At 44.7% G+C, this 13,130-nt stretch overlaps 1 protein-coding gene across 5 annotated transcripts; it reads right to left on the bottom strand.

Moving 5' to 3' along the window:
* Nucleotides 1-369: 369 nt before the first annotated feature.
* On the bottom strand, nt 370-13,055 carry SRSF4 (serine and arginine rich splicing factor 4). Of its 5 annotated transcripts, none has more exons than XM_074926214.1 (7): nt 12,885-13,055; nt 5,869-6,011; nt 4,881-4,993; nt 2,885-3,099; nt 1,988-2,071; nt 1,369-1,544; nt 370-1,227 (listed from the first exon to the last, which is right to left on the bottom strand). In XM_074926214.1, exons 1-7 carry the CDS (start codon nt 12,989-12,991, stop codon nt 1,028-1,030), a joined length of 1,038 nt encoding a protein of 345 aa, XP_074782315.1. In that variant the 5' UTR covers nt 12,992-13,055; the 3' UTR covers nt 370-1,027. The 5 variants fall into 5 exon arrangements, with proteins under 5 accessions (XP_074782315.1, XP_074782316.1, XP_074782312.1 ...); XM_074926215.1 differs by lacking the exon at nt 1,369-1,544 and adding an exon at nt 1,579-1,811 and having other exon boundaries at nt 370-1,143; nt 12,885-13,053; XM_074926211.1 differs by having other exon boundaries at nt 370-1,811; nt 12,885-13,049.
* Between the last annotated feature and the right edge of the window lie 75 nt (nt 13,056-13,130).

A 13,130-nucleotide genomic window follows, 5' to 3' on the forward strand; every position in this document is an offset into this window, starting at 1 on the left:
ACAATTAACTCAAGTCAACTGAAATAAGTGGATGAAAAATTTTCTTCCCTGAATTATGGAAGCTGAAGCTCGCTGCATTTCATTTATACAGACAGTGGAAAACAGGCTTGTGACATTCATTATCGCTTCTGGTTCATTTTTCTGTATTATTCTCCTTATTGCAATGTTAAAGCTCCAAACACCCAAAGTGTTTCTAGATAAATGAACTATTTTAACTGGATTGTATTGGTGTGTCATGACTACGTTTAATATTAAGTGGCTTTCAAAACCGAAAACCCATTCTCTGTAACTCTTCTGGAAATTCAAGCTTACACCGACCGATATAAAACACTGACAATCACAACACGACTTCATGTAACCACCACCAAATGTCATCAAGCAAAAATAGTCTTTATTCAAATTTCATGGAAACAGGAATCACTGTACTTTGCAAGACAGGGAAAAATAAAATAAAAAAATTTAATATAAAACAAGGATATTGTCACAATACCAGAATATGGAACTATACTTCTTTTCCCTATGGATTACTGCAAGTACCTATGTTTATTTTTCCTTTTGACTGTGCTATTCACAACTTTGTAAGTCCAAAAAATATGAAACAGAAATAGTATGAAACTTAAGACTTAGCACTTCCACTAAATGGCATACATCAAAGGGCATCAATTCAAGGGCAAAGACTGTTGAAGCCGTCATACCTACCTATCAGTCATCACTGCAATCTCATAAACCCACCAAGGTGCAGTGCTCGTTCTCTGCAAGGCTTTTGCTGGCAAACAGGGCAGTTTTGGTGCTCTGGGAAGAGATATATTTAAAGAGAACCTTTCTATAGGATAGAAAATGAGCTGAACAGCCTTGCACCAGAGAACATTGCAGGGAGGGAGCACTGCAGTTAACAATGACAGACATACCATCAGCGTTGTTAAAAATATACAGCATCGACATGTTTTCTACTTCAATCACTTGCGCTACAACTACTAAACATGTACAAAAGATTTTTCCGACCGTTCCAAGTGTGGCTGCAGCAAGGTTAGGATCTGGAGCGAGACCTTGACCGTGATCGGGAGCGTGACCTAGAGGCAGACCTAGATCTAGACTTGGACCGGGACCTAGGCTTTGAGACAGATTTAGACCTGGAACGAGAATCTGATTTGACATTTGGTTTTGACTTGGAAATCGACCTAGACCTGGAGCGAGACACCCGACGTGCAGCTGCATCCTCACCCTCACCTTTGGCCTCCTTTTTGTCAGAATCTGACTTGAGATGCTCCTTTTCTTTGGAGGCTGACCTGGACCGCTCGTGGCTGTCCTTCCTTTTCTTCTTGCTACTCGGTTTGCTGTCTCGCTTGCTGCGCCTCTTGCTTTTCTCACTCTTGCTGCGGCTCCTGCTTCTGCTTCTGCTGTCATCCCTGCTTCTCTTCCTACTTTTCCTTTTATCCTTACTGTGGCTTCTGCTCCTACTCTCATCCCTGCTCTTGCTCCTGCTTCGTGCCTTGCTAATGCTCTTCTCCCTGTCTTTGCTTCTACTCTTCTCCTTGCTCCTACTCCTCATGCTATCCCTTGCCTCTCCCCTGTCCTTACTCCCACTCCTGCTCCTACTCTTTTCCTTGCTGCGGCTCCTGCTCTTTGCTTTCTCATCACTGTTATGGAGAGTGCCCTCAGATTTATCTTTACTTTTGTTTCGGGATTTCTCTGCACTCCTGCTGCGGCTCCTACTTTTATCCTCTTTACTTGGAGTCCTGCTTTTCTCTTTTTGGCCTCTGCTACGGCTCTTGCTTCGACTACGGCTCTTGCTTCTGGAACGGGACACAGACCTGGAAGTGCAAAGGCAACAGACAGCTCCACTTTAGTGCAGCCTGGATTGAATGAGCACTTAGTGTGCATAATGCAGCGGGGAAAAGAAAAAACAAACAGTGATTCTACTGCAAATTTAAGAGGATGCTTCTCATTTAAGTGGGTAGCCCCCACTTCTTCCAACACAAAGACATACCTGGATCTTGATCTACTCTTGGAGCGACTACTACTGGCACTGCGGCTCCTGCTCTTATGAGAATGTCTGCTTCGAGAGCGAGACCTGGAACAAAACCAAGCAGCTTAACATTAGCACATGCCTACAGAGAGCTTGTGATCCCCTGGTCCTCTGTGGGTAAAACTCCATTTAAAGCACCTTTCAAACAACTGAATGGTAAGAGCATTACACAATACAGTTACAAACTTAAAGATCCCTTCTCCCCACTGCTCATCCCCTGCTGCCATGTCTGGAAGCGACCAGGGTTGCTAATCTGGAAGAAAAATAGGCAACCTTATTTAAGATAAGGAAGCGAGAATCACCTTCCCCATCAAGTCAGAGTTTGAATACAGTGAGACACTAGGAGAAAGCTTTGACTGCAGGCTTTGGTTTCATAAGCAAGCTGCTCTATGAACAGTAGAAGTCTGAGTCTTTTGCAACACCAAGTTCCACCCCAAAATGGAAAAGGGAAAATACTTGGGTGTTGCGTGCTGAAGCTGTTCTCTCAATCATACAAGATCAAGGGGTTTCCAAGCTGAGACAGAACTGTTAGTCCTGGTGCTTCTAGCAGAACACAGTGTTCAGAGCCAAAGTGCTAAAAGCACCTTCTGTTTCACTCTGCATCCACAGCTCCACCTGCCACCCAGCCCCTCCTGCAAGACAGCGAGGCCCCGCACGCTGCCGGGCACCCCGCTCGGAGATACCCACCCGTACCAAGGCGGACACCTCTGAGCAGAGCCCTCATTTCCCTTGCTTGCTTGCAGGTAACTAATACATTCTCCAAAATTAGATTTACTGTGAACTCTGAACCCTTCCAAGGTGTTTTGGAACCTGCTGTATGTTCACGTAACCAGGCTGAGCTACATTATAGGGACGTACCTCGAATGGCTTCGGCTTCTGGAGTAAGAGCGGCGCCGTCTCGATCCAGGTCTGTCTTCCACTAATCTAATCTTTCTGCCATTTACTTCTGTCCCGTCCAGCTTTTCAAGGGCTCTTTTCATGTCAGAATAGGATTTGAACTCAATCACACCTTCATTTTTCCTTCCTTTGTGTGCATCTGCATATGTCACTTCCCCTGCCTGACGCATATAATCCTAGAGGAAGAGGACAGAATAGCCATTGCCTCAAATCCAGAGTCAGGCTTCCAGGCTCACCCTGTTCATTTCTGCAACGACACTCACTTCGCCTCTTCTATTCACACAGATGTCAGCAAGGCGTTTAACCAAACAGCATTTGTAGTGCTAACACCAAGGTTTTTGAGCAAGCCAAATAACACACTGTGCTTTCACAGAGTTTGTGTCTTAGAACCAAGGTGGTGTTGATAGTTTTGAGCCAAATGATAATTTAAGGTCTCCCATCTTGAGGCTGATAACAAATATGTCTCTGGGCTATGAATTTCAAATTACAAAAGTGATTAAAGAAATAAAATGCTTGCTCTCTAAATCACGTTTTCAAAGGTAATCTGGGAAATGTGATAAACTTAAAGGTTGAATATGAAGAGGCAAGAAAACAAGCAGACTTCCCTTCATCCCTTCTTCCCTTCATCTCCACCTAGGTAAGATATCTCATTCTGCAGGAAAAAAACCCCACACAAGTAAAAGCTCAATTTATTCTCCCACTTCATGCTTCCTGGCTCCTCTGTTTCAATTATTAAACCCCTCTGTTTATCAGGGAGGGCCACTCTGCCCTGCTTTGGGCAAGCCAGTCAGACAGAGCCATCTTTCAGCCACTGCGGACTTTGGCTGCAATGGAAACAGGGCACAGAACTCCAGTCCACTCTGGTATCAACCCAGCTACTCCCATCTCCCAAGCTCCCATTTCACTGAAATGAAAGCTATTCAAAAAAGCAATGCATCCAGTAGAGGATTAATCATGCCATGCTCTACTTACAATTTTTAATACCAGAAGCAAAGACAAGCTATTGCTGGGTGAAGCATTAACAGCAAAAGACATTTGAAGAATCTCAGTACGTACCTGAACTAGTGTTACATATTCAATTACAGACCAGTTTCTACTACATCAAAGTTTGTTTAGAACAAATTTTACACATCCTTAAAAGAGAACCATAAAAGAAAGTGTTCCTGTAAGAACAAGTGTTTTTAACCATTGCTGCTAAGTTTGACAAGGAAACACTTTTTGCACCTACTATTGAAATTCTGCTCCTTGTCCTGCCCCCTCAGTCCACGATGCCGATAATCATGAGTCAACACTTCACCTCCAGCATACTCAGAGGTACTGTGGGCTACACAGTGTTACCCAACACTTCCACTGCTGACAATCACGTTCCATCCTTTGAACTTAAGAAAATACTAGCTATTGGCAGAGGTTTTGCATGATTGCTCATTCTGGGAGCATCCTTTCCCTGAAACTCTCTTTAAACCAGCTTTACACGGTGTGGAAATTCTTAATGGGGACTGTGCAAGAATAATGCTATCTCTTCCAAATAGCTCTAGCATCTTACAAGTTGATGAGTAAAATACAAAGTGACAAGGGCAAACTCCTTCATCTCTAGTGAATCCTACCACAGGCATGATTGAAGTCTGTTTTGACAGGGCTTAAAGATAAAACACATCTGTACGTGATGTTGGTTTGTGTTAAGGAAGAAAGTTATTCTCCCACTGTCCAGTGACAGCAAGCCTGCAGGTGCAACTCCCAACATGGCATTAATAATTTCATATATGCAAATACGCTTCCATATTGACAATGCACGTATTACTTCCAAAATCTACTTGTATGCATATGAGCACACAGACTTACTAAAAAAGTTGGAGTCAAGAACACAGGCGTATACCAGTTTTCCTCGTTGAAATGGAAGCTAATTTTTTTACCCTTTGTGCTCTTTAATAGAGAGAGGGTAAAGAAAGGGGCCCCATACCTTAAGATCTTGCCAACTGCAGCGGCTTGACAAATTTTCCACAATCAATCTGTATTCTGTACGGGTAGGAGGACCGTACTTATCTCTTCCGCTTCTTCTATAACCATATCCACCTTTAGGAGGTGACAAGCAGACAGCAGTACTTCAACTAGGGCAATGGAGCGCTCGCTCTACATCCCCGACGAAAACTTTTCTGCCCCGTATGTTCGCAAATACATTAAGAATTCACCCACCCGCTAGTCTCATTCCATCCCCCTTGTATAAAATGTTACAAAGATCCAAAGCATTAAAAAAAAAATTTACTACAAGCACATCATTAAAACAATGCACATAATTATAATTGCGCTACAATTAACATGCAATTAAATTTAAGTTATTTTTAAAACAGTTTGAAAGAAGAAACCAAATTAAGCCAGTTTACTAATGTTACTTACATTGCTTAAAGGCTTTCTGAATATCTGACATGAATAAAGCTTTTCAGGCACCTATTTCAGATTAATCTCATCTGTCTCTAACCCTTGGGATCCTCACCACCCGGGTCTAATAGGAAAAGGTTGCGGTCGTCACATGGCTTCCTTTTTTGGTCAGCCAAGGGCCACAAAGGTCAAAGAGCCACTCATGGAAAGGTAACCCAAGGTCAGCAAATGGAACGGGCAGTCATCTTAGCCTCAAAGGACTCTTTTAATTAAAACATTGAGGTCTTTGTTAAATCTATGTTAAACATCACATTGCAAATAAACCATTCAAATAGTTAAACGAAAATATAATAATAAAAATGGTACAAGAAATTATGTTTATTAATTTATCAATTAAAATAGTTTAATACAACAAACAAGTTAATAAATATTCAGATCAAGTTACATTTACAGTTACAGAACACTATTCACAACTTCATAGAATTTTCTTTTAAAATTACTTTTTTAAAAAAATGAGCAAAAAATGTTTTATTTAAAATATGTCATGGATACAAATGCATATTAGTGCTTACTGCGTCCAGAACCGTAACTGCTGTCACGACGTGGGCCTCTGGCATGCTCAACGATCACTCTCTCCCCACAAAGATCTTTACCATTTAGCTCATAAACAGCATCATCTGCATCTCGCAGATCATCAAACTCAACAAAGCCGTACCTAGAGAGAGGAGGGAGAAAAAGAATCACTCAGAAGGAACTGAACCCGAGGTACCTGTGCTCAAAACCAACCCGCATCCCACGGTGGGTTTCCGCAGAGCCCAAAGAACGTGCTGTCCTTCAGCTGGGCATCGCTTGCGTGATGGCTACTGAAAGGTTCAGGGCCACTAAACACGGTGCTGTGCTGCTTTATTCGATAAATTTGCTCAACGGCAGTGAGGCTGAAATAGCATCTGACAGATATTACAGTATATATCTTCCACAGATTAGGATTTATCCTGATTTTTGAAGAGTGCTGGGTTCATTCCTGGTTCTATTACGAAGCTATCTTAACTCCTACATGTCAAATGGAAACACTCGTTTATCTCTGCAAACACAAGCGGTCTGTACACCCTGCATGAAAGGTCCAACAAGAAAGAAAATACAAAGACAGGTCAGGAAAAGGGATTTTGTTTTAATCAGACTCATTTTACTCTTGACTACGGACAGTACTGATGGTTTGGGTAAGAAAAGCAATGGGCTCATTCAACAGGAGAGATCTTCCACCCACTGAGGTACCTGCAGATTACCATATACTGCTGAGGAAGTGTTTTATGCCCACTCTGTTTCCAATAACCTAGCATCTTGGAGAGCATGGCGAGTCCAAACCTTGTTAAGGGACATAAAATCCAGCAACAGTAATGAGGAACAAGTTCTCTTGCAGCCAAGAGGCCTTGCAAGGGCAACACAGGGTGCAGGTTCAGAGAAGGACAAAGTTTAGTGTTTGAAAAAGTCTGCTGCGCTAGCCTTGCTCAAGACTTGGAAGTCATGCGCAAATTAAGCTCAAAATGAAGGATACATATTGAAAAAAATATACAATGCTTTCAACATTCAAAGGAACATTTTGGCATCAGTTTCCTATTACCAAAAATGAACACAATACAGAGACAAAAGCTTGCAGACCACTGCTTGCCTGAAAACTTAAAGCCAGCGTTTTCAGTTTAATCTTCAGAGGTGCCAACATCAGGCTGCTGGAAGTGCCTAATTCCTGTTGGCTAGAGATCCCAGAAGACTGAGCATAGGGTTTTAAAATAATTTCTTACAGCTGGTGCTCAGGGACAAGCTGGTGACTTGCTTATGATTGCAAAGCAAATGCACTGAAGCAAAACTCAAGCCTGCTAATTTCTAACTTGACAAGAGTTAAAACAGCTGCTTAAAACCACTACTGTGGAGATGCCCATTATCCCAATGGGTCAGGAGAAGAGGACAAAAAGCACTAAAGTGCTATTTATTGGAGTTCAGAGTCTACCTGCAGTTGAAATCCCTTCTCCTTCAGTTACTGGATCCAGGCTCCAGAGTCCCCCAGGCAATAGCTGTGGGTGCTGCAGCCCCATGCACGACGGGGAGCCTCTTTTCAGCTGCAACCTCTCCGGCTGCTGTAGGCAAACACATAATCCTGAACTCGGGTCTTAGCAAACCACAGGGAAAAAATTTTTGTGAGTGCTGGTGTTTTAAATAACCCAGAAGAACAAAGCCCTGACACAAAACCACTGGCCTCCTCTTTCAGATCACTCCATTTTTAAGCTTTCTCACTACCTCCCCCAACCACAGCTTTGCTGTGTAATGGTACCTGTATTAATGAAATAACTAAGAATGACTTCATACACCACAAATAAGGTGGCTGCTTTTTGCACACCAGTGCTGTAGTTTCATGGAAGAAACAAGCACGATTGATTTATAACAATTACAGTCATTATAAAACCATTCAAATCTTAACTTTCCTCCCTTCAATTCCAAAACCAGACCAAGTGAGTGCAAACGTTTAAACGAGATCTCACCCAAAAAGCTGTTAGTTACAAGGTGAAGTGCCTCATACATGCCAGCACTTTCAAGACAATAAATATCCAGACATTTGAAGCTAGAATAATGGAGGAATATATGAATTCAATCAGAGCACAGCACTGAACTTGTTCTTCCCAGAAGTGTAGCCAGAAAGAAGCTGCTTGGGGGGCACTCGGTCACCCGTATCACCCACCAGACAAACCACAGCACCTCCGGCAGCGCCTCGCTGCCCAGCACCACTGGACTGACACCAGTTCCTCCACTTGGCCTCTCATGGGAATTTGCTCCCAAGATGGTCTTACATCAACAGGACTTTGTCTGGCCGAACTGTGATGGAAAGCCTTAACGCTGGGTTCTTCTCTTTACTCATTCCAAAAGTAAATGCTTATCATTTACCCTATGCTATTCATCTTTTTCATCTGGGAGTATGTAAAATACAAGTAGAATAAGACATTACTCTGATGGAAAAGGAAAAAGCAAAAGTTGCAAGAAGAAAGTTCTAATTTCTTTAAGACAAACAATCAAGCTCATACAAACCTTGAGATTACTTGCATTTAAAGAATACTAAAAATCATACCTCCTATCACTCATAAATGAAAGTAATACTGATCCATCTGTTAAATATGTATAATATTGCACCATATGACTTAGAAACATGAATAAAAAACCTTCAGAAGCACAGTTTTACACCATGGAAAGCCACAACTGCTGACACAGCCTTAACTACAGCAATCTGAACCTGCTGTGATGACAGCACTGGAAGTAAATCTTCTTTTAAATTCTACTATTACTACTTCATATGTGGCATAAAACTACTTACTAAAAATGTCAGTGCAGTTTACTTCAGTGAATGTGAAGCTACACCATTTTCTGTTCAAGTATCAAAAAAGGAAAAACTACAGGAGTATGTCCTTATCCCAAGCAATTCCAATAGACTGAGCCTCCTAAATGGTTTCTTTTTGGTTTTTAAATCCAAAGTGAAAAGTGTAATTTTCTAAAATTGCTTAATACCTGAAATAAAAGGCAGATCCTCATCTTTCTCCTTCTTTCAGCTGCTCCCCTGCCTGCATCACTTTTGAAGCCCACTGGATCTTCCCAGCTGGCTCTGCTGCCCCTCTCCATGCCAGCCCACCAGGACCAGCACAAAGCCCCCCTCTGGCATTCCCCACCCGCCAGTTTTATCCCACTACTCATCAACTGGGCTGGTGCTGGAGCCCAAAAGCACAAGTCCTCTGCACCAAGAAGGACCTCAAAGCTGCTCTCCCTGCCTGTTGCCAACACGGGCCAGAAACCCATGAAGTTTAGATGGGTGGCAATCTGGCTGAGCTTGACCTGCAGCTGCAGGGTCGATTCAGCAGCTGCTTTGCAGGTTCCCAACAAAGAGAGACCTGCAACTCTCACCTCGCTCTCCTCTCAACAAATCAAACCGATAGTTTGGCAGCTTTCTGAATTTCGTATTACGCAATTGCTTCGTACAGACAGATGCTCTCAAAGTGAGCTCACGGCAGCCCCACCGCTCCTCCCGCGTCTCCAGATGAGTGAGGTCAGGGCAAGCAGGTGTCGACACGAGCAGCCGCAGAGGAAACGTATGAAAAACTGATTCCTGGTTTTAGCTTTGTTTGGAATAAAGAATACAACACTTCCAGCCCTAAAAAAAAAAAACCCTCTCCTGCACATTAACATGTAGATGGCTCACGATCCACTCAGGCTGCCTGCTCGAGCCCTCCACTCGCCCCCACGGTCGCGGCAGGGTCGCCGGCAGCACCCTGCCTGCCACCCCCCCTGCGCCGAGAACAGCCAGAGTGGGGCCTTATCGAGGAACAGCATCTTCGGGACGCTTGAAACAAAACATACATAAGTGAGTCGCTGAAGTTACAACCTCAGAAAAACATTTGAATTTCAATACTTAACTAAAATGTAAGATTTGGTAGTGATTCTTTTACGTTTCTGCACTAATGACAATCGTTGCTGAGAATCTCTGGGCTTCTAGCACAATTGAACACCTTAAAGCAAAAAGAAATTAAAACCTCACCTTATTCACCCTAATACTAGCAAAGAAAAAAAAAATTTGCAAATCCGCTGGAATTAAAACCCAATTCATGAGCAGGTCACCTTATCGTCATCTAGATATACTGGGTATCATTATGCTGTGACACCAACTTGATTTTTTTTTAAATACCAACTGCTCTAATTAAAGTTACTGGTTTTGGTGGGGATGGTGCAGGGATATCAAATCACTTCTCTCTGAGCCACAAATACAGACTTTGAACCTAGCTAGATGAAAGAACTGAAGTTTGAAGTGTTTAGTTTTGACCTGCGTTCCTCAATCTATTGGAGAAGTTACATCCCTCTGTCTTGCAAATATTTTATGAGGATGAAGCTGTGAATTCTGGGAAGCTGGTCAGGGTGATGCAAGACAGGTAAGTACACAGGTAGAACTATTTTTGAAGATAGCGAGACTGGAGATTGGTTTCCTCATCAATGAAAAGCTTGCAGCTCTGAAGTTATTTATTACAGCTAGCTTTTAGCATGCTTTCAGAAGATAAAAAAAGCAGGCTGAAAAGTCCAATTTTCTGGTCACAACACATACACTACTGCCACGCACAGCTCTGGCTGTCAATGTAATTCTGAGTAGGAAAAGAATAACATGAAAATTATGAGCATACAATTAAAAATTGCAACTTGTAATGGAGAATCCTACAGAAACCGGATTTTTATTCTCCCCATCCTTCTCTCAGGTAAACATTGCTTTAAGTCTTTGAGTTGCAAGCTTAAATTACAGTTAGCAGCAAGCGAGACCTAGCTAAGCTTTTAGGACTCCACTGTATCACATTGCAGTTTCATCCTCTTGCTCAAGCATTTCAGCTTAACTGCTAAAACACCAAACAGCTAATCTCCTGCCAGTTGAGCATGGAAGATAGCCCACAAGTTTCCAGAGGAAACTGAAAGAATCTCTCAAGTCAAACACTGTGTGGTAATTTTTAATTATTTGCTAGGCACTACTAAAAACAAATTGTGGTGAAAGGATTGCAGGTGAACAAAGCAAACCGCAGAGGACCCCGGCAAAAGTGCAGCGTGAGGGTATCCCAAGGAAAGAGACACAAAACCTGAGAGCTCAAGTAAATTTTCTGTCAAACCAGAATTTAACTACAAACCAGCAGTAGGCTGTTGAAAGACCTTCAGAATATAAAACTAAAAAAAGGAGTTAAATTGTTGAGTTAATCCCAGAAATACAGACTGAGCTCTATCTAACCCACGACCAAAGCAGCAAACAGCAAGGTGAATGACAACTCAATTACATTATCTGAAGTTTTTTGTATTCCTTCCATTATCTGCAACTTTTGAACTCTGTCTCCCCCAAGTGAAGTTATGAAAATGCCTTTAGCTCTGGAATAAAGAGTTTGCACCTGGATTTTAGGTATAAGCAGGCTGTGCCCTCCTCCCCTCTGAATCTGTTACCCTTCATACTTAGGATGCCACAAGCTCAGGCTGCTCAAGCACACCTGTAAGTCACCTCTCACCCACACCACCTTCCCACAGACGATTTCTAATTGCTGAGCTGGGATCGTAGGGCTAGTCCTTGGTAGATATTTTTCAATAAAAGGAAGATGACAAGTCTATTAGCCACATCAGCTATGTAACTTGGCAGTTCTATATCTGCTAAGAAAAAGTCGGGGGTTTTTGTTGTGTTTTTTTTTCCAGCATCCATCTACAAAACAGAAATATTTGATCTAGAGGCTTTAAAAACCAGGTGGAAAAGTGCCCCCCCCAACACTTTCAAGGATACACAGCGGGACTGGAAAACAGAGTGCTCAGATATTTCAGTTATGGGCAATCTTCAATACCACCTGAAGCTGTGTTGGTTAAAACACTGACACATGCACACTTGTTTGTTTCAATAACGGATTTTATTCATCTTATAAACCTGTTATATGTCCTCCTACCAGTACAACCAGCATTAATGAGCCTTTTCTTTTAATACGCTCAAGACCAACTTTTACAAGAAATTCCTCTCCTCCACTTCTAAAGTGAAATTAGTAATCGTCTCTCCTGGCTAATAATAATAAAATCCATATTCCACTCAGCCTTCCTAAGCAAGACTTCAAGTTGGGTTTCTTGTAAAAAGTAAAGGCGCCAACACTCACAGGGCTTTTTAAGTGTTGGGGGAAAAAAAACGCACCAAAAATAGTAATTTGTTTTCTCTTGAAAAATCCACACTTGAATGTCTTGGGCAAGTCCTGGTGGAGCAGGATCCAAACCCTCCAGAGGCAGGAAGGGGTCAGTTGCTGGAACAGCACACAGGTAAGAGCACACACCGTACGTCTGGGCTTCGGCGGGGCTTGGGGGGGGCAGGACACCCCACCGGCTGATGCCACTGCCCCTCCCACCCCGGGGGCTCCCAGAACAGCCTCTGCTGCTGCAAGTGCCTGCAAAGAGGTGGGGGGGGACACACTCTACCCCCCAATAGGGTGGGTTGTTTTTGGTTTTTTTTTGGAGGGGGGGGTGTGTAGGTGTTATCCCAGGGCACAGCCTGGCTCACCCTTGGGCACTCATCCTGGGGGCACTGGGGAACGTGACACCTCCTCCCCCCCCCCGACCCCAATAACTGAAGCAGGGACCCCCACAGAGGCCCAGGCGTCCTGGCTCCCCCCATTACCATGGGAACCCAGGCGTCCTCCAACCCCCCCCCCGGGGACCCAGGGGTCCTGCCCCCCCCCTCCCCCGTTGTCATACGAACCCAGGCGTCCTATCACCCCCCATCCCGGGGGACTCAGGCGTCCTGCCCCCCTTTGCCATAGAGGCCCAAGAGTCCTGCCCCCCCCCCGTTACCATGGGAACCCAGGCGTCCTCCCCCCCATCGCCACAGGGACCCAGGGGCCCTGCCCTCCCCCAGAGGCCTTCAGGTGCCCGGCGGGGACCCAGGCGTCCTGCTCGCCCCCCCTCCCCGGGGGACCGGGCCGTCCCGCCTGCCCCTCACGGCCGCCGCTCGGGGCCGGGCCGGGCCGCGCTCCGCCGACGGGCGGCAGGAGGGGCCGGGCCGGGCCGCGCTCACCCGTTCTTGAGATCCACCTCCAGGATCTTGCCGTAGCCCTTGAAGAACCGCTCCACGTCCCGCTCCCGCGCCTGGTAGCTGAGGCGGCCGATGTAGACCCGCGGCATCGCGCCCGGCGGGGCCGGGGGGGGGAAAGGGGAGGGGGGGGGCGGCCCGCGGGGGCGGGGCTGCACCGGCGGCGGAGCGCGCGCGCCGGGGGCGGGGCGAGGCGGCGGCGTGACGTCACGACGCCGCGCAGAGAGAGGC

The sequence above is a fragment of the Athene noctua genome, chromosome 24, assembly GCF_965140245.1.
Source record: "Athene noctua chromosome 24, bAthNoc1.hap1.1, whole genome shotgun sequence".
In the NCBI taxonomy this organism is placed as follows: Eukaryota; Metazoa; Chordata; class Aves; order Strigiformes; family Strigidae; genus Athene; species Athene noctua.